At 31.5% G+C, this 20077-nt stretch overlaps 10 protein-coding genes across 10 annotated transcripts; 2 read left to right on the plus strand and 8 right to left on the minus strand.

Annotated features, from left to right (window-relative positions):
- Nucleotides 1-737: 737 nt before the first annotated feature.
- On the plus strand, nt 738-2582 carry BN7_953 (MFS transporter; the record flags this gene model as incomplete). The annotated part of the gene is made up of 1 exon (XM_011278361.1): nt 738-2582. The coding sequence occupies one exon, from the start codon at nt 738-740 to the stop codon at nt 2580-2582; it is 1845 nt and encodes a 614-aa protein (XP_011276663.1).
- A 122-nt stretch (nt 2583-2704) lies between these two features.
- Nucleotides 2705-4981, minus strand: BN7_954 (fungal specific transcription factor domain-containing protein; the record flags this gene model as incomplete). Its single annotated transcript, XM_011278362.1, has 1 exon — nt 2705-4981. The coding sequence occupies one exon, from the start codon at nt 4979-4981 to the stop codon at nt 2705-2707; it is 2277 nt and encodes a 758-aa protein (XP_011276664.1).
- Nucleotides 4982-5502: 521 nt separating this feature from the next.
- Nucleotides 5503-7950, minus strand: BN7_955 (Zn(II)2Cys6 transcription factor domain-containing protein; the record flags this gene model as incomplete). The annotated part of the gene is made up of 1 exon (XM_011278363.1): nt 5503-7950. One exon carries the CDS (start codon nt 7948-7950, stop codon nt 5503-5505), a length of 2448 nt encoding a protein of 815 aa, XP_011276665.1.
- A 576-nt stretch (nt 7951-8526) lies between these two features.
- Nucleotides 8527-9537, minus strand: GAP1 (type I glyceraldehyde-3-phosphate dehydrogenase; the record flags this gene model as incomplete). The annotated part of the gene is made up of 1 exon (XM_011278364.1): nt 8527-9537. The coding sequence occupies one exon, from the start codon at nt 9535-9537 to the stop codon at nt 8527-8529; it is 1011 nt and encodes a 336-aa protein (XP_011276666.1).
- Nucleotides 9538-10218: 681 nt separating this feature from the next.
- On the minus strand, nt 10219-11394 carry BN7_957 (Glyoxylate reductase; the record flags this gene model as incomplete). Its single annotated transcript, XM_011278365.1, has 2 exons — nt 10219-11060; nt 11301-11394. The coding sequence occupies 2 exons, from the start codon at nt 11392-11394 to the stop codon at nt 10219-10221; spliced, it is 936 nt and encodes a 311-aa protein (XP_011276667.1).
- A 658-nt stretch (nt 11395-12052) lies between these two features.
- Nucleotides 12053-12526, minus strand: COX4 (cytochrome c oxidase subunit IV; the record flags this gene model as incomplete). The annotated part of the gene is made up of 1 exon (XM_011278366.1): nt 12053-12526. The coding sequence occupies one exon, from the start codon at nt 12524-12526 to the stop codon at nt 12053-12055; it is 474 nt and encodes a 157-aa protein (XP_011276668.1).
- A 979-nt stretch (nt 12527-13505) lies between these two features.
- RPS26A (40S ribosomal protein eS26) lies at nt 13506-13865 on the plus strand (the record flags this gene model as incomplete). The annotated part of the gene is made up of 1 exon (XM_011278367.1): nt 13506-13865. The coding sequence occupies one exon, from the start codon at nt 13506-13508 to the stop codon at nt 13863-13865; it is 360 nt and encodes a 119-aa protein (XP_011276669.1).
- An 800-nt stretch (nt 13866-14665) lies between these two features.
- On the minus strand, nt 14666-15382 carry BN7_960 (uncharacterized protein; the record flags this gene model as incomplete). The annotated part of the gene is made up of 1 exon (XM_011278368.1): nt 14666-15382. The coding sequence occupies one exon, from the start codon at nt 15380-15382 to the stop codon at nt 14666-14668; it is 717 nt and encodes a 238-aa protein (XP_011276670.1).
- A 424-nt stretch (nt 15383-15806) lies between these two features.
- TPO1 (polyamine transporter TPO1) lies at nt 15807-17516 on the minus strand (the record flags this gene model as incomplete). The annotated part of the gene is made up of 1 exon (XM_011278369.1): nt 15807-17516. The coding sequence occupies one exon, from the start codon at nt 17514-17516 to the stop codon at nt 15807-15809; it is 1710 nt and encodes a 569-aa protein (XP_011276671.1).
- A 1031-nt stretch (nt 17517-18547) lies between these two features.
- BN7_962 (Zinc-regulated transporter) lies at nt 18548-19645 on the minus strand (the record flags this gene model as incomplete). The annotated part of the gene is made up of 1 exon (XM_011278370.1): nt 18548-19645. The coding sequence occupies one exon, from the start codon at nt 19643-19645 to the stop codon at nt 18548-18550; it is 1098 nt and encodes a 365-aa protein (XP_011276672.1).
- Nucleotides 19646-20077: the final 432 nt, after the last annotated feature.

The raw sequence follows: 20077 nt of genomic DNA on the forward strand, positions 1-20077 counted from the left end.
CTCAGCTTATAAAATATAGCACAGGTTCACCAATTGTCAACAGGTCAAGAAGAGCCAAAGGAATATTCTAGCATTTTTCTTACTTGATTACCATTTTTTTTTTCATCGCCAAAAAAAAAAAAAAATTAAATTAAAAAAAAAAAGAAATAAATCACGTGAGTGGATCATCACGTGCTGGGATTTAATGGTAATAATGTACTAAAGCCGACGATAATTTTGATATAGAAGGAAGTTAAAACTGTGAAAGTTAACGCAAAGTCTATATTCAAAAGGGAAGAAAACAATGATATTCTATTCAGCATTATTAAATATCTGTCCACTATAATTACTACTAGTATAAACCACTAGCAGGATCTGTGCCATATAAGTTATAGCTTCGGAGGTCGGTTGGTTGAAATGGTTCCTACTTCCCGATGACCGGTATCAACTTGCAGGGCCATGGTAGTTTAGTACCACGTACTAGCCAGTTACTGAAGCATTGAATTATTAGAACTGGTCTCAAAGCTCTATATCCAGATGTATTGATATATATTGTTTTCTTGCTTGCCTTGGAATTGATCTTTCTTTCACGGAGTTTCTGGAATTAGGCCTTTTCTTTTTCGGTGTTCAAATTCATAAATCGGTCTGTATGGCTTTTCCAGCCGTTTTGATTGCAGTATTGAGTTAACAGATTGTATAGCGACGCATTGTGATCATTTAGACGAACCGACTCTCGTATATATTATTGAAATTTTCAAATGGTATTTAAATCTAAGCATATCCTTGAGAATTATAAGATTCAACTAATTAGTGAATTCAAGAATTCAACGTCATCTTATCAGTTAATTAATATGTCTGGATTTAATGACAATCAGCTTGATGTTGAAAAATCTTCCCAATTATCAAGTTCTTCAAACTCAGAAGCTATAGATCCACAGTCTATCACACATAATGATGAGAATCAAACTAAACCAAATCCAGAAAATCTTAATTACTTGGAAAGAATAGAATCTTCTGCACAATTGAGTAGACAACTATCATCAGCTTTAAGTGGTAATGAATTCCCTTCACAACAACCACAATCAAGAAATCGTACCTCAAGTAATTTAAACAATAAAGATCACATAATTAATGAAAATAAAGATATACCCTCAATGGGTCTTGGTAAAACATTCCCAACTTTCGTACCAAATGTTGAAGAATATACAGTATCATTTGATGGTCCTCAAGATCCAAGAATCCCAACAAACTGGCCTTTAAGCAAAAAATTACCATTATGTTTTATTATTGCATTTCACACATCATGTGTTTCATGGGCTTCATCAGTGTTTTCACCTGGTATTTTGTTCGTTGCTGAAGAGTTTCATGTTGGTAGAGTTGTTGCAACCTTAGCAGTCTCATTTTTTGTTTTAGGATTTGCATGTGGACCTGTTATTTGGGCTCCATTAAGTGAATTATACGGTAGAAGAATTGTACTTCTTATAAGTGGTATTGGTTTTACATTATTTCAATTTGCAACTGCTACAGGAAAAGATATTCAAACTGTCTTGATTTGTCGATTTTTTGGTGGTTCTATAGGTGCTGCTCCAATGGTTGTTGTTCCTGCTGCTTTTGCTGATGTTTTCAATAATGAACAAAGAGGTAAAGTTATTTGTATTTTCGTCATGACGGTTTTTTGTATTCCAATCCTAGCTCCATTAGCTGGTTCTTTCATTACTTATAGTTATCTTGGTTGGAGATGGACTGAATATATCACTGGTATCATGGGTTCAGTTAGTACTCTTTTAGTTCTACTATTTTATAAAGAAACTCATCATCCAATTATCCTTGTGGAAAAAGCCAAAGAAATCAAACAAAAAACTGGTAACTGGGCTATCCATGCTCCTCATGATGAATTCACATTAACTATAAAAGATATTGTGGAGAAAAATCTAACAAGACCATTGAAAATGTTAGTTACAGAACCTGTTATTCTTTTGATCTCCATTTATAATGCTTTTATTTATGGTATTTTATATCTTATGTTGACTGCTTATCCTGTGATATTTGCAGAAGGTTATAAAATGCACGGTGGTGTCTCATATTTACCTTACTTGGGTCTTATCATTGGATTTTTCATCGGTGGAACATTTTCAGTACTTATGGAAGGTCGTTATATCAAGGCACTTAGAGCAAATAATAATAAACCAGTTCCAGAAGCAAGATTACCACCATTATTTGTTGGTTCAATTGCTTTCCCAATTGGTATTTTCTGGTTATTTTGGACTGGTAATTGGCCTGAAAAAATCCATTGGATGGCACCAACTGCATCTGGTATTTTTACAGGTATTGGATTATTAGTTATATTTAATGCTTCAATTAATTATATTATTGACTCTTATTTAATCTTTGCTGCTTCTGCTATGGCCGCTAATACATTTTTAAGATCTTCATTCGCTTGTGCTTTCCCACTTTTTGGGGTTCAAATGTTACATGGAATGCATTTAAAATGGGCTGGGTTATTGTTAGCATTGGTTGGTGTTGTTTTAATTCCTGTACCATTCTTATTTTATGCTTATGGTAAAAAAATTAGAACTAAATCTAAATACGCATTTGTTTTATAATCATAATTAATTGTCATTAGTTTGCACTATATACTGATTCTTAAACGTATATAAATTATAGACATTCGATGGAATACCTAATTAGTTAACTGTCCTGTGTTGTATGTAATTCATAAACTTGTTTATTGATCAAACCATTTGAAAAAAAGCTTTGAATCATTCGCTATAGGTAGATCTAAACTGCTGAATAATTCATTCAATTTATGATCATCTGAATCTTTATAAATATAAGAATCTTGGAAAAAAGTCTTGAAATTGAAAGAGTCCCTTCTTGATTCAAATTGTTTTTTGAACTCTTTAACGGCTTTAGAATCTTTCTGATTATTAGTAGTTGATGTTGACTTGGGTTTTTTTTCATTTAAACTTGAATATGCATAACGTAAGAAAAATTTTGAAAGTTTAAATGTTATAAAATAAAGGTAATTGTAAGTAATGAAATCAAAATTGAAGCGATCGTTGACTTTAAGACAATTGAAAGATTCTTGAATTATACTTGCCGATATGTATGATACAAATTTCCAATCTTGAAATTTATCAAACTTTAAAATCAATGCATCATAATTATCATCAATTTCCATATCACAATAATCCAAATAAGTATAATCATTTTCATGATAAATATCTTGTTGTTCAAATTTTTGTAATATTTCACTACTATCTGATATGGAATCTGATTTGTAAAAAAAATCATCAACAAATTTTGGTATGTCTTTAATTTTCAATTGATCTAATAATCTTGTATAAATGAATAAGGTTGCTCTTCTATGAGATAACCTAATAGATGGATAAAACGTCATTCTCAAAGACGGTAAAGGATAAAAATTATTACCATTTGGATGTAATGATAATCTTTTATAGGCAATTAAAAATTCTTTGTTTAAGCTGATAATTCCCAACGAATACTTCATTGTTTTAATAAATATGACTTTTGAAATCTTTGAGTTTTGATCATTAATGAATTTTAATCTTTGATAACAAATTTGATAAAATGTTTGAATTATTGAAAAAACGACAGATCTATATGCAACATATTGAACGTAGTCATGAAAACCATGGTTCAAAACATTGTCAAAATCAAAGTCTCTGAATGAAGTTACATCATCTTCTAATGCATTAAATTCTTTCCTTATAAAATCTTTCAATGGTTTGATGACTCTTATTTCCAAAAGTTTAATGAAAACATAAGTATCATCAATGAATTCTATATCCTGATAAGCATTTAAAACTTCATTAACGACAATTGGAGTTTCAGTAAATATATTTTTGAAGTCTTTATACCTTATGATTGGATCTGTAATTTTTGGTGGGATACCAGTTTCAAATGATTGAATCGAATCAAAATTCACCATAGCATACCAAAGACTTTTTAGTTGCTTTCGTACAAAATCTGACTTATGAGCATAATAAATATCAATATCTTTGTTCAAATTCAAAATCTTACCTAAAGTAATTTTCCTTCTAACAAATACTGAAGTTTGAGTACCACCAATTTGTGCTTCTAAAGATTTTGGTACAAATTGTCTAAACCACCGTGTTAACATTATTGCTTGAAATGCTTCCACGGTATATAAGTATCTCAACTCATTTTTTGAAGATAGATAATTATGTGCCAATAAATAGAGAGCATCTTCATATTCTGTTATTAATTTGAAATCAACATGTCGATCAGTTACTGGGGATAAACTTTGACAAAATATTAACCAACAAAAGCTTGATAAAAATAATAGAAAACCTGAAATTTTATGGAAATCATTAGGAAAGTTCAAAGTTATGATTGCTTTCCCTTTTATCTCATTTGATTCAGATAGAAAATTCCACACAATGGAATCTAAAAATTCAAAATTGATTGATTGAAAATTTATAGCTTCAATGGAATTATATTCTTTATATAACCATAAAATATGTTTTATTATAGTCATATCAGGTAGCAAATCTTCAATTTTTCCAACAATTTGATGCATTGAGCTAAAAATATGTTCCTCCAATTGACATCCCGACCCATCAATTGCAGTATGGTTGATTGTTTGTATAAGACTTGAAACTTCCAATACATGTTCAAATTCTCTTTCAGGAGTTGATCTTTGATTATCAGGTCTCTGGTGAGCTTTAAATTCATTTTCTAGTACATTATGTGACTCATCCAATATGGCTTTGAATAGTGGCTCTGATGATAATTGTGCTTCCCATGAGGTGCTTCCGAAATGTGTCAGACTTGTGGATGATTCCTGAACTGTTTTGAACAATGGGTTATTGACAAGATCTTTATTGGACCGTTCATGTTGACCTAGCTCAGCAGCGTCCATCTCCTGACTTATCTTCATCATTTCTTCCTTCATTGCCATGTTTTTCTCCTTCATCGAATTTAACGTAGCCTTAGCGTCTTTGGATATCAAACCCATCTTTCTATATGAACACAAGTTGAAAGGCAACTGAAGCTCTTCGCATTGGGAACAGATGGGTCTCTTCTGGTCACATTTTCTCTTCCGCAGCCGACACCCAATACACGACGATATCCTTGCCTCTGACATCGTGATTTTTATATTCTTTGCTGACCCTTCTTTGGAGAGCGGTTGTTACAACTGCCGCTGAAAAGATTGATTTCTATCACTTTGTTGTGAAATTGGTGTCTCGGATTCATCCGAGTAAAAAGTAGTGGCCTGCTCGAGTCCGCGAGAGAGCGCTAGGCAGACACACGTACAAGCCGTCCTTAGACAGCCTGTGGCTGGGCAGAGAGCGCTGTCTAAAAAAGATAAAGACTTAACAGGAGCTGATTATTGTTTCATACATTTAAAGCTGTGGATCGATAGACTAGAGTCGAAAAGATTGCAAGAGAGTAATTGGCTGGCTTTACATCACAAATACTATGATATGATACGTTTATTCGAACATAATATTATATAACATTGACTTTTATTCTATTCTATTCAAACCAGGAATAAAAAAATTTGGAATCTCCTGTAATTGGTAAATCTAAACTTTTGAATAATTGATCAAGTTTATGATCATCATCATCATTGTTTTCATAACAATCCAGGAAAAATGTCTTGAACTTAAAGTCTGAGCTTCTTCTATTATAACAATCATTGAATATTTTAGTCTTTTGTAATTGATTTGACGTGTTTCTTGTAGTAACTGTACGACCTGATCCTATCAATGATGTTGCCAGATAATAACGCAAGAAGAATTTAATCATTTTCAAACCAATGAAATGAATATAACTATATGAAATGAATCCAAATTCTGAATCATCATCTTCATTCATGAAAAACTGAGTTAGTTTACCCACTGTATAAACGAGAAAATTCCAGTCAAAAAGTTTATTGAATTTTTCCAACAACTGGGAATAATCATCATCAATTATCAAGTCACCATAATCTTCAAGTGTATATCTATCCTCCCTAAAATCCGATTTAATTTCAAAAACCTTGAAAACTTCATCGTCATATTTCCCCAATGAAGATTGATCAAAAAAGAAATTATCCACAAACATGACAAGATCTTCTTCTTTTAATTCATTCAAAAATCTACCGTATACAAAGATCATTGATCTTCTAAGAGCCACTCTTATATATGGAATAATGACCATTGATAATGTACAAACAGGATCATAATATATCTTATTCTCATGATGAAATAATCTATTATATGCAAAGTATAGTTCTTTTCTAAGTTTGTATAATAATAATGAATATTTCCATGTTTTGATTGTTATTACTTTAGATATTTCTGATTGATCATCTTGTATAATTTCTAATCTTTTGAAGCAAATATGATAAAAAGTTTGGATAATTGAATAAACTAATGATCTTAGACCAATTGCTTGAACCAAATCATAAAACACTGGTGCATTTGACAAGTCATTGAAATCAATGGATCTTAAATTATTTATGTCTTCCATCAATGGATTGAAGGTATCAGTTAACAACAATTTTAAGGGTTTGATTATCCCATATTCAACAATTTTAATGAAAACGTAAGTATCATCCATCATTTCTATTTCAGTATAAAGATTAAAGACTTTATTCAACACTTTAGGGGTTTCTGAATAGATTGTTTTTTGATCATCACTATAATCGGGAATCTCATTTTTAATTTTTGGTGGAATTCCATATTCAAATGAATGTAAAATATCAAATAGTTCCACTGAATGCCATAATGTTTTCAATTTATCCCTTTGCACTTTTGTTTTATGTGCATAATAAACGTCAATATCTTTATTTAAATTCAAACTATTCCCCAACGCTATTGCCTTTCTCAAGAAAACAGTAGTCTGAGGACCTGATTGATTTTGTTGACTGCTTGAAGGTATATTGATATATTGTCTCATCCAATGTGATATTAATGTTGCTTGATAACCTTCAACTGAGTATATATAACGAAGATCATTTTTAGCTTCAAGATAGTCATGAACCAGGATATATAAAGCATCTTGATACTCTAAAAGCTGCGTGAAATCTATATTTGTTCTTGTTGTGGATTCTGATTGGTTCCTACAAAATGCCATGAATGAGATTGTGGATATAAATAACATGAATGGTGAAATTTTGTAGAAATCTGTTGGTAATTTGATATTAATTTTATAGTAACCTGAGTTTGTCTTGGATTCAATTAGGAAATTCTTCAGTTCTTGGGATAATGTTTCATAATCAGCTGATAAAACCCCACTACTATTTATATTGTAGTTTTTGTATATGTCCATGAATTGAGTTATAGTTTCAATGTTTGGTAAAATTGATTCAATGTTTTTTAAAACTTGATGAATAATTTTTAAATAATCTCTATGCGAACCAACGATTTGTGAACCTTTCTTTGTGAATGGAAATTTTTCAATCAAGTTTTCAATTTCATGAATTCCATTTTGTCCATTTGAGCTATTTCTATCTTGCTTTTCGGAATAATTCATTCTTTCAGTTTTCAATATTAAATGAAATTGATGGACGATAGCATTAAATAAAGTATCTGTTGAAGTCAATGTTTTCCATGAAGTGGATCCAGAATGAATCATACAATCTGGAGTTTCCTTTACCGTTGTAAACAACTGGTTCTTATGCAAATCACCAATTTGTGACTGTTGTTTACCCACATCATCGCCATCTAATTTAGAGCTAAGCGCCTTCAATTCCTTTTTCAACGCTTCATTTGACTTCTTAAGCTGGGCCAAGGTCTCTTTAGGTCCATCTGCTTTTAAACTTGTCTTACTATAGGAGCATAAGCTCCATGGGATCTTAATCTCATCACACTGAGCGCAAATTGGTCTTTGTTGTCCACATTTTCTCTTACGCATTCGACAAGCGATACATGATGATACTTTGTTTGAATCTCGTGAGATCTTTGATAAATCATTCGACGATCTTTTTGCAGAAGACATGATACTAAACCGTGTACCCTATTCAATCCTTGGAGTCACCTAGACTATTGACTTTTTTGCGAAGATATCGTTGATGATGATGAGGAGAAGCCGTCAAGATCCGTATTGGTAAGTTGTTCAATGTTTACTTTACTTTGAATTTGAGACAGCATATAAAGAAATTCGCGGGAAACTTCATACTCTAATAGATGAAGGAGCTTATATAGATACTTAAGGAAGAAGGATAGTAGATCATTGGTAATTTGTGGTTCTGTTTAAGTAATCCCACGATTGAAGATTAATTGTGGTCTTTCCCGTGTGGATTTGATGTTGTTTTATTATTGCATCAGACTCTACTACCTCTTCTTGTCCATATGCATGGAACATTGCAATATGTAGGTGATCATACGCTTAATTGTAACTAAACAAACTGGTCAATTCAGCAGTCACCACTGGACACTTACAAATATCCTACTATTCAAGCCGATTGTAATCTACAAAATCAATAAGTGATAATATAAAGGTCCAACATATTAATCATATCGAATATTTATTAGCCAACTATATATTATACCTAATATCTTAAGTTAAAAGTATCTATTCAGCACTAACATGGGCAACATGCTCTAATAAATCAACAACTCTTGAACTATATCCATATTCATTATCATACCAAGCCAAAAGTTTGAAGAAATTTCCATTTAATTCTAGACCAGCTTTCGCATCAAATATACTTGATCTTGAATCACTTGTGAAATCAGAACTAACGACAAATTCATCTGTATAGCCCAAGATACCCTTTAATGGTCCTTTTGAATATGATTTGATAGTATCTTTAATTTCTTGATAAGATGTTGTCTTGGTTAAACGAACTGTCAAATCCACGATGGAAATGTTTATGGTTGGAACTCTTAATGAAATACCTGTAATTTTACCCTTTAATTCAGGTATAACTGCAGCAACAGCCTTAGCAGCTCCTGTTGATGATGGAATGATATTACCTGGTGCAGAACGACCACCTCTCCAATCTTTTCTTGAAGTACCATCAACTAATTTTTGTGAAGCAGTTGCAGAATGAACTGTAGTCATCAATGCATCTTCAATACCAAAATTATCTTGAATGACTTTAACTAATGGGGCAAGACAATTTGTTGTACATGAAGCATTTGATATAATGGTTTCTTCAGGTTTGTATTTATCTTCATTAACACCAACAACATACATTGGTGCAGTTTTGGAAGGTGCAGTTATTATAACTTTCTTAGCACCAGCAATGATATGTTTTTGAGCTGAATCTAATTCTTTGAAAACACCAGTTGATTCAATGACATATTCAACGCCTAATTCTTCCCATGGAATATTTATTGGATCAGTTTCTCTGAAAAGCTTGATCTTATGATCATCAATTATTAAATTATCTTCATCATATTCAACTTCACCTTGATATTTCCCATGAGTTGAATCGTATTTAAATAAATAAGCAGCGTATTCAGCATCTGTGGAGGGGTTGTTTATGGCAATTATGTTTATATCTTGTCTTTGTAAAGCATTTCTAAGGACTAGTCTCCCAATACGACCAAATCCATTAATTCCAACGTTAATTGTCATGTTGTTTTTGTTTTCTTTCTAGTATCTATATTGATTGAATCAAAGATAGTCTATAAATCCCCCTTGAGGGAACCAAGGAACATGGGGGCTATTTATACACCTAAGATATTCTATAGCAATTGTAAACATAACTCTTGAACTAATTCACGCTAATTAATTTTAGTATGAATGGAAGTTTTAGTTACGTACTTAACCCGGGATTTCCTTATACGTTTTAAAAATGTAGGCGGTTTTCGGGATTGTTTATACTATAGGAATCCGAAAATCTGGGGAAACTTGGATTTAAACTTTTACTTTTACTAGAAAAGTGTGGGTGTTCTTGGTTATACAATTGTGTGTTATATAATGGGTTCTCATTTTATTTGTGATCTCATTGAATATTTCTTGTTGAGACATGTTTTCGTTTTTGTTGTTGTTCTTCATCTTCTTCACCTCCATCAACTCCAGCAACGGCTTCAACTACACCAAGATTTCATTTCTGCTTACATCCGGAATGCCTCTTTTGAGTCTGAATTCAGCCATACAAATAATATAAATTACGCGTATCCTGAACTAAAGGAGTTAGGAACAGTTCATGTGTCATATACTGATATACATAGTACGTATAATCATTCTCTAAATATAATACACAAAGATTCATTGGATCGTGCTTAAATTGTTTGTTTGTTGTGATATTGTTCTTCACACAATTCTTGATCTTCCTTCTTTCCCTTGTAAGGAATCAACAATGTTTTGTAAACTAAAGATAGCAGTGTTATCAAACACATCTTTTGTTGAGCTTCCAATATGTGGTGTCAATGAAACGTCTGGTCTGTTGAGCAACCTAGGGTTTATAACTGGTTCGCCTGTGAATACATCTAGTCCAATAAATCCAATCTCACCTTTTTCTAATTTGGTTATCAAATGATCCTCATCAATGATAAATCCTCTACCAACGTTAATGAATTTTGAATTTGGTTTAGCCTTGTCCAAAATATCTTTATTTAATAAGTTTAATGTTGATTTATTACCAGGACAACAAATTATAACAACATCATTTTGTGAAACTAAATCATCAATTTTTTTATAAAATTGAACACCAAATCCCAATTTATCAACATCATCACTTGATAATTCATTTCTTGTATGATATGAAATCTTCATACCTAATGCATTTAATCTTTTACCAATTTTCTGACCAATATTACCAAATCCAACTAATCCAACATTTCTCCCACTTGGACCTTCAATAACTTGACCACCCAAAATATGACCAAATGGATAACTTTCCCTTTCCCATTGAGTTTGTTCAGTGCCTAGCTTCCCATGTTTTTGATCATATCCATGACTTTGTAAATCTGAACGAACTTTAACAGTATGTGGTAAATTTTGAGTTTCTTTCTGGAAACTACTAAATCTTCTAAAACTTTCCAAAACATGCCATAATACTAAATCTGCAACATGATCTGCTCCTAAGCTTGGTGTATTAAAAAATTGAATATTTTTAGATTTCAAAGCTTCAGTATCATATGCATCATAACCAACTGCACATGATACAATAACTTTTAGAGATGAAGGAAAATGTTGAATTATATCATTTGTTAATCCACCGATTGGTACAAACCCAGCCCATCCTGAATAAATACCTTGAATTGATTGAAATTTTGAATCAATATCTTGAATTAATTGTTCTTTAGTGGTTAATTTATAATGCTAAGACCTATCTGTTAACTACTGTTCTATTGTTGAATGCTGTTTAAGTGTGGAGTTCTCGTGGAAAATACTTACCAATGGTTCATAATTTTCTTTAAATTGGTGAAATTGTGGTAATGATTCATCAAGATCACCAATGAATAATACTTTTGGTTTAGACATCATAAAATGAAATTTCCAAATCGATTTGTATCCTTTTAAATCGAACTGGGTTGAATTGATTTATCCGGTTATTTCAAACTTGTCGAGAAAACGTCTTTATTGAAAAACAAATGGTACGCACAGCATCGATATACATAAAGTGCTTTCTGAATATTAACATAAAACTACACTTTTAAAATCAAAATTTTCATATAAATATATTAAAAAACAAATCTCTGAATACCTCCTAAGTTATATAATATGATGAAAGGTTATAGATGATTTATTAATTGAATTTTATTTTTTGGTTAACTTTATGAATGAATACTAAAAAAAAATAACATATAAATCTTTTAAAATAAAACTGTTGGTAATAATGAATAATATATAATATGATATAATAAAAATATAATAATAATAATTGAATAAATTGTGCAGATGAATATTTTGGTTTTATAGTTTTAAGTTCAAAAATGTAAATATGAAATTTTCTTAAGTTCATCAAAATTATTGTTAATATTGTGACAAATGTTGTATAAGTTTTGTGAATGTTTTTATGTTTTTATGGTGTTTTTTTTATTTTTATGTAGCTTTGTAAATGAATCATGAATATACTCCGTTTATAAATTTGTTTTAGTGTTTTCCTTTTAATAATTTAAAATTCGTTAAATGGTTATGTAGATTAATGATGATCATCATGAGGAACACCAACTGGTTTTAATTTATAAACTGAACCACATTCCCAACATCTAGCAACTGATTCAACAGTTGGTTTTAACCATTCAATAACATGAGAATCAGCTGGAGAACCAGTACAACCAACATAACGGTAATCATCGTAACTTTCAACTAAAATTGGATCAGCCATGGTACCTCTTCTTGAACTATCTAATGGTTTAGTATCGAAAACTTCAATACCTTCTAATTTACCTAACAATTCTAATCTTTCTAAACCTGTAGCTTGTTCTAAATCAGTTGGGAAAGTACCTTCTTTAGCACCAGGACCAATTAAAGTTTCTTTACCATCAACTTCAGCTAAATTTGAAGCAGTTTTAACTGGTTTAGCAGATTGTAAGATCAATCTTGATGAAGAGAATGAACGGATTGGTGATTGGAATCTTGTGATGGTTGATAAACGAGAACGTAGAGCAAACATTGTCTATATGATGATGTGGTTAGTATAAATCTTTAATATTTCAAATCTCGGGCTCTCAATATGGTTATAAAACAGGAACAAACCAGTTTTCTCACTATTCAATGTATAGTGGACCATACTCAAGACCCTCTTAGTCCACTTTGTAACATACGATATGAATATGCAGTCTATGAAATGTCACTAGATGTGCTATGTTTTGATATCAATTTGTACTATATCACTTTATTTTTACCATCTGATTTTCGAACAAATTTTATGAAAAACAAAATTTAATAGTGTGCTTTCTAATTGGATATAAGGTTGACTACCCAAAAGGGAAATAATATATAAAAGCACGTTCTATTGACCAGAATGACACCCATTCGAATCCCAGTCAAAGCATTTAATTGATTCATTCCCCGAAATTTACACACCCCGACACCATATATTTCTTACCCAATCGAGAAAATACTGTGACTGTGATGCAAATGACTTGAGTCGATGCATCCACACACCAACAAAACTTTAGTTTCGCGACCACGCAATATAAAATACACAATCATTACGTAATCCTCCCAACTACCAAGCGAAAAGTCACCCGGAATTCGTGCACGTAAAGAATTGTCAGTGTCGCGAATTTTTATTTTGCTGTGTGTAAGCTTCTAATTGTCCAAATAAAAAACAATTTTTCACTCTTTCATTTAACAACTAGTTCTTATTCAAATCAGTATAACAAATTATAGTTCAAAGTATGTATTAATGATACATTGGTGGAACTTTTCATTGAACCCATGGACAACAAGAGACAAGAGAATTATTAAAGAAAAGCAAAAAGAATAATGTAGAGAGATTGAAAGAGTCCTATAGATCATTTGAATATTATTGAATTATATATGGGAAAAAAAATGTTGAAAAGTTGAAGATATGGATATGGATTTCAATATAAAGTCACCAGTTTAAAACCACAAATAATAGAACAAGGAATACTAACAAATATTAGATGCCAAAAAAGAGAGCTTCCAACGGTAGAAACAAGAAAGGTAGAGGTCACGTCAAACCAGTTAGATGTATTAACTGTTCAAAATGTGTTCCAAAAGATAAAGCTATCAAAAGAGTTACCATCAGAAACATTGTTGAAGCTGCTGCTGTCAGAGATTTAAGTGAAGCTTCTGTCTACTCTGAATACGCTTTACCAAAATTATACAACAAATTACACTACTGTGTTTCTTGTGCTATTCATGCCAGAATTGTTAGAGTTAGATCAAGAACTGATAGAAGAATCAGAGCTCCTCCATCAAGACAAAGATTTAACAACCAAAACAGAGTTTCTCCAGCTGATGCTGCTAAAAAAGCTTTATAAGCTTAAATTGTTGAATATATTTTGAGATTTGTGTTATGACTATTTTTTGGTTATGTATATAAACAAGGATATACAAAAAAATTGATGTTATTATAATTATGTGATGATATGTATTTTATGAAAACCAAGCGATCGAGCAGCTTATCCAGCACCAAGCAAGCAACCAAACAAACTATCTATTACTAAAGTTTCATTACCATAAACCAGCTTAAACTTTTATTTTTGTAATTTATGCTTCAAATTCTCGATAACATCTTTTAGATCTTTCAAAATGTATTCATGATTTGGATTAACAGGTACTGATCTTTTCCTTCTATAATTTGGATTATTATATCGATCAGGACTTGAAGATCCAATAGTTGAATTTTTGATTGTTGAATTACTTCGTGAAATCATTATTGATTGTGTAGATTTAATTTTCAGTATACTGTGAATGATGATTATGTACGTGATACGTCTCTGAAGTGTAATGAAACGAAATAAATAAACAGAATGAAACTATTGAAAAGTTTGGAACTTATAAAAGATCTGGTAAACAAAAAACCCATTCTTTACTAACGCTTTCTACTTATTTCATATTATCTGTTCTTCAATAGATTAATTTTCTCGGTCTTTTTGAACGTGTTTTGAGCTCTTTAGTTTAATTCAGCGGTAAATATACACAATTACTATATGCAAAAGTGTCAAAACTATGCAACATAATATCGAAAAAAGGTATTATTTTGTCCATTTATTCCATTGTAGAACATCTAGTATTATACTATGCAGCTCTTTGCACAGTAGAAGATTAGTTCAATTATTCAGATAGCTAACTTTTTACTCAATGGATCATAAGATGGTTGAAAATTTTTAATGTTAAATTCTTTTTGATAGTTTACATTTGCAATTTGAACTCGTTCTCTATATTTTTCCCTTTCTTCATCTGTAACAACACCAAATTTTAAATAACATTGTTGATATTCATATTTATCTCTATATTCAATTTTTTCTGTTTTTCCTTCTTTATCATACTTTGAAGATATTATTAAACCAATACTTTCATAAGAATCCGATTTCTGTAATGAAGCATCTGTGACACTTTGAACATCACCATTATCATTTCCGCCAGCTGAATAAGACTCATAAATATAAACTTCCGGTTCATTATCAATTCTAACAAGATCACCATGTCCTGCAATAATTGTTGTAGATGGGTTATGAACGTACATCGAAGCAGCTTCATCTGAATTTTCAGCATCAATAGTGGTTTCAGAAGCTTCTCTTGAATCATCCACTAAATCATTATTTTGAACAAACATGGATGCAGCATCATCAGAAGATAAGTTTTCACTATAATCTTCATCATTAGCTAAAGATTTTTCGTCTGAGCTTGAGCTCGAACCTGTTATTGTGGCAGCTCTAGTTGTACATTCAGCTGATGTATTGTCAATAAGCTCAATTGGCTGCCTCTCATAATGGGGTATCTTTTTGGAGCGTTTGATAATAGTATTCAACTTTGTAATAAAATTATGTTTCATTCTTGATATTACTTATTCACTGTTTTTCCTTTCCATACAAGAAGAACGTATGAATAAAAGAAAGCCATTTTGTTGAAACATCACTTATATATTCAGTCAAACTTCAGTTATCTGTTTATTTGGATCATTTTCTTGTTGAGTTCTTTTGAAGCTCATTTAATATGAGTTGTTTAAACAAGAAGCATAATGTATAGGAAAATTTCCCCATATAAAGTGCGACCGCGAAAATTTGTAACAATTGGCCTTCTATCATTAAAATTTAATACTTTTATACTACAGTAGATGAAATAAATCTGTGAAATGTATTATTTATTAAAAGATATGCTATCGGATGAAAATTATAAATATAATTATATTAATATTATATGACAAAAAAATGAGTATACTTGATCTCTAGTATACTTTTTTAAGGGTATGATGAAATCTATGATAAAACAAAAGCAAATTTTGATTTACCTCTTATTCTTTTACCAAATCTATAGAATAAGAAAGGAACTGGTAATAAAGCAAAACCAACACAAGCTAATAAAAGACCAGCCCAATTAGTACCTAAATTATGGAACATTTGAGTTGCAAACAATGGGAAAGCACAAGCAAATGCAGCTCTTAAAAATGCATTAGCAGCTAAGGCAGATGCAGCAAAAATTAAATAAGAATCAATTAAATAATTAATTGATGCATTGAAAATTGTAATTAAACCAAAACCTGTGAAAACACCTGAAGCAGTTGGTGCCATCCAATGAACTTTTTCATGATAATTACCAGTCCATGTTAACCAAAAGATACCAACTGGGAAAGCAATAGCACCACCAAACATTGGGAATAATCTTGCTTCTGGAACTGGTTTACCACCATTATTAGCCATGGCTTTTAAATATTTACCTTCCATTAAATAACAGAAACAACCACCTGTAACCATACCAATTGCAACACCTAAATATGGTAATTCTGCAACACCACCTTTCATTCTATAACCTTCAGCAAAAATGATTGGATAAGCAGATAATAACAAGTATAGAATACCATAAATAAATGCATTATATAATGAAATTAATAAAAGGATTGGTTCTGTAATTAACATTTTCAATGGTCTATTAATGTTTTTTTCAACAATATCTTTAATTGATAATTGAAATTCATCATGAGGAGCATGAATTAACCAATTACCAGTTCTATTTTTCAATTCTCTAGCTTTGTAACTTAAAATAACTGGATGATGAGTTTCTTCATAAAACACACAAGCAACAACTAAACCAGCCGCGATCATAATACCAGTAATATATTCAGTCCATCTCCAGCCTAAATAACTATTAACAATAAAAGAACCAGCAACTGGTGCAATAATTGGTAGACAGAAAACAGTCATTGAGAAAATAGTAATAGCTTTACCTCTTGATTGAGGACCAAATAAATCAGCAAATGAAGCAGGAACGACAACTAAAGGAGCAGCACCAATCATACCACCAAAAGCTCTACAAATCAATATAGTTTGTAGATTTTCAGCTGTTGCAACGGCAAATTGAAAAAGTGTAAAACCTAATAATGAAATCAACATGACACTTCTTCTACCGTATAATTCACTTAATGGACCATAAACAACTGGACCTAATGCAAACCCTAAAACGAAAAGTGAAGTACCTAATGTAGAAACAGTTAAACCAACATTATATTTAGCAGAAACAACTAATGTAGCAGATGAAAAAATTGATGAACCCCAAGCAACACAACCTGTACAATAACCAATGATAGCACAAGTCATTATTTTTTTCTTTAATGGCCAATTATGAGGATGTAATGGATCATCAGGACCATTATAACTGACGGTATAAGGTTCACGATCTGGATAATCTGTTGGGATTTCTTTATTAAGACCCATTGGGGGTAGTGGAGTTTTTTGTTTGGATAATTGTTCTTGAATATCATCAGCACCAGTTAAAGCTCTTGATAATTGTCTACTAGCTTCAGTGTTATTTGATTCTGTTCTTGATAATTCATCACCATAACCATCATTTTCAACTTTTTGAGCTTCGATATCATTTTGATTTAATTGTTGTGGAACTTCAGCTTGTGATATTGACGATTCATTTGAATGTTCCTTTTGTAAAGGTTGTGTGTTGGTAGTTGAGTCTGACATTGTCGAACTATTTGTCATTAAACCCCTTGAATCCGCTTAATTAACTAATTCGTGCCTAGCAATTATTTTATAGAAACTTTGTTTAAACAGCGAAGGCCTATCCTTTTAAATATGGGCCAAAAAGTTTAATTTCTTTTCGAGAATAAATTTTTCACCGCCGTTTATAATTCCGAAGAAACATCTAGTAATTCCGAAGGGTTGGCAACAAATTGTGTCACTTTCAACGTCATAAACAAAGCAACTTTGCTGGAAAATGACACTATTTGAGGTTTTAAAGGTGCACAATTGGTTATATTTAGTATTTAATACTTCTTTCATTGGTTAAACCCCAGTGCTCGAAAGTTGAAACTAACTTTAGTTCCCTATTTAAGCAGCAGTGAGCACCGAGGTAGCCCTATGTTGGGATTCCCAAAAGGGTAATTTGATAACAAGCATCGGTGAAGATCAGACCTGGAGAATTTTCAAAATGGTGATAAGCAAAGGGAAGAGATAGGGATAAATGTAGGGTTCGTCTAATTGATTTCCAGAATGCGCATGGCATTTAATTCTTACCAGTTTATACACAACTTGCCATGTTTTGAGCTTATAGCTGCTATACCGAAAACTACTTCTAGAGCAATTCATCGTACCGATATCTCGATCGAGACATATACAGCTTCGCGCGTAATCAATTTCCATCGTGTGTGACTCAGGAGTCAGCTTTCGACGCGTTGATCAGATCAAGTCAAAAACAATTAAGAGTCATTCAGTGTACACCGATAACTGCGCTTGTATCCAGGCTCCAGCTCAAACGGTAATCAATGAATATGTTAATATATTAAATTACTCTCGTTAAGTCAATTCGGATATACTGGATTTAGCGCAGTGCCCCAACAATTATAAGATCATCATGATTCATAAGTTTCATCTTTCAGCCGTTAACATCGAGCGGTTTTAAACTACTAATTGGTGAATTTAAGTTATTATCAAAGTTAGTCATAAATCATAATAGTCTATATACATATAAGCTTTAGTATGAATTGGAAAAGATCTTATACCCATTTCCCCAATAAAGACATTAGTCCAGCACCAATACACATAACTCCATAAGCACACAACATTTTCTGCAAACCACCTTCACCTTTAAATTGATTAGAAAATAGAAACTCATGTGCCATTAATTCAACAATACCCGTATAGATTAAAATCCCTGCAGATATTGAGTCAAAGACACCATTCGTTATTAATGCAGTACGACTTCCTGGGTTGAATGATTTTCTAACTCCAAGCCCTACGGCTATTGCTATTGGTGTTGCAAAAGTAAAACCTAATGCTAAATACCATGGTGTTGATCTTCGACTTTTATCCCATTTAACTTCAGCTATACGAGTCCCTAAACCTAAACCTTCAAACATTTGATGGAATGTTAAGACAATAAATAATGTAATGAATTCTTCACCTGATACTGATAATGAAAGACCAACGAATATTGAATGGAAAATAACACCAAACTCTAAGATGAAGACTGAAAGAATCTGATTCAAATAGTTTGAATTTGTCGTGTCATTAGAAGAATAATTTGACTCTATATCATCATTATCTAATCTTATACTTTTTATTGTTTCATCAACTTTTGAGTTGGAATCCTGTATAAAATGTTCCATTTCATAATTTTCATTTTCATCACTAAATTCATCTCTTGAACTTCCCGGTGTTGGATCTGAATTTCCATGACCATGACCATGACCGTGATTATGACTATGTGTTTGATCTCCATGTTTGTGATTTCCAGCTGCAATATCGATATAATGATGAGCAATGATCTCTGTTAAAAACAATAAGAATAATGACATCAAACAAATACCAAAAGCCCAAGGATATTCAGAAATAACACCAGTTAAACATTCATCAGTTAAAGCTTCTGAAGCAGGTTGTAATAAATGAATAAACCCAGTTGCAACAATAACACCAGAACCAAAGAATTTAGCGAAAAACCAACACCAATTTGGTAAATTAACTGAGGAATATCTTGATGATAATAATGGGAAAAAAGTACCCAATCCTGATGAAATTAGCATAATGAAGATGGATAAAATCCTAAGCCCATTCCTCCCATCGTAATCATTCTGTGTGGAGCATTCATCACTCATAGTTCTGTTCACCAAGAATCAAAACAATATAAATGAAAATATAACAAGTTAAATCGTCATCGTTATTATAAAACAATAAAAAAAAATTAAAAATCTGCCATTCTTCATAGTGCCAGTTATAGATGTTTTCCCGATTTGGATAATTACCAATTTGGGTAATTTGACAAATTTCAGGAAAAACAATTTCAATTAAAACAAATTGCATTTTAAATCTATGAAATTCAGGAACAAAATTCTTAATTGGGAACAACAATAAACAAAGATTTAACTGTCACAAGCACATTCATTAAAAGGTATCAAGAAGAATTTTGATCATCAAGAAAGTTTTATTTCATAGAGGTTGTCATTTCAGTTATTGGCGGTGGTCTGTTACTGATTATATTTTGGAATTTAAGGGTATATTAATATTCACAATAATTTATTGAACCACGA

The sequence above is a fragment of the Wickerhamomyces ciferrii genome, contig 00020, assembly GCF_000313485.1.
Source record: "Wickerhamomyces ciferrii WGS project CAIF00000000 data, strain NRRL Y-1031 F-60-10, contig 00020, whole genome shotgun sequence".
Classification (NCBI taxonomy): Eukaryota; Fungi; Ascomycota; class Saccharomycetes; order Phaffomycetales; family Wickerhamomycetaceae; genus Hansenula; species Hansenula ciferrii.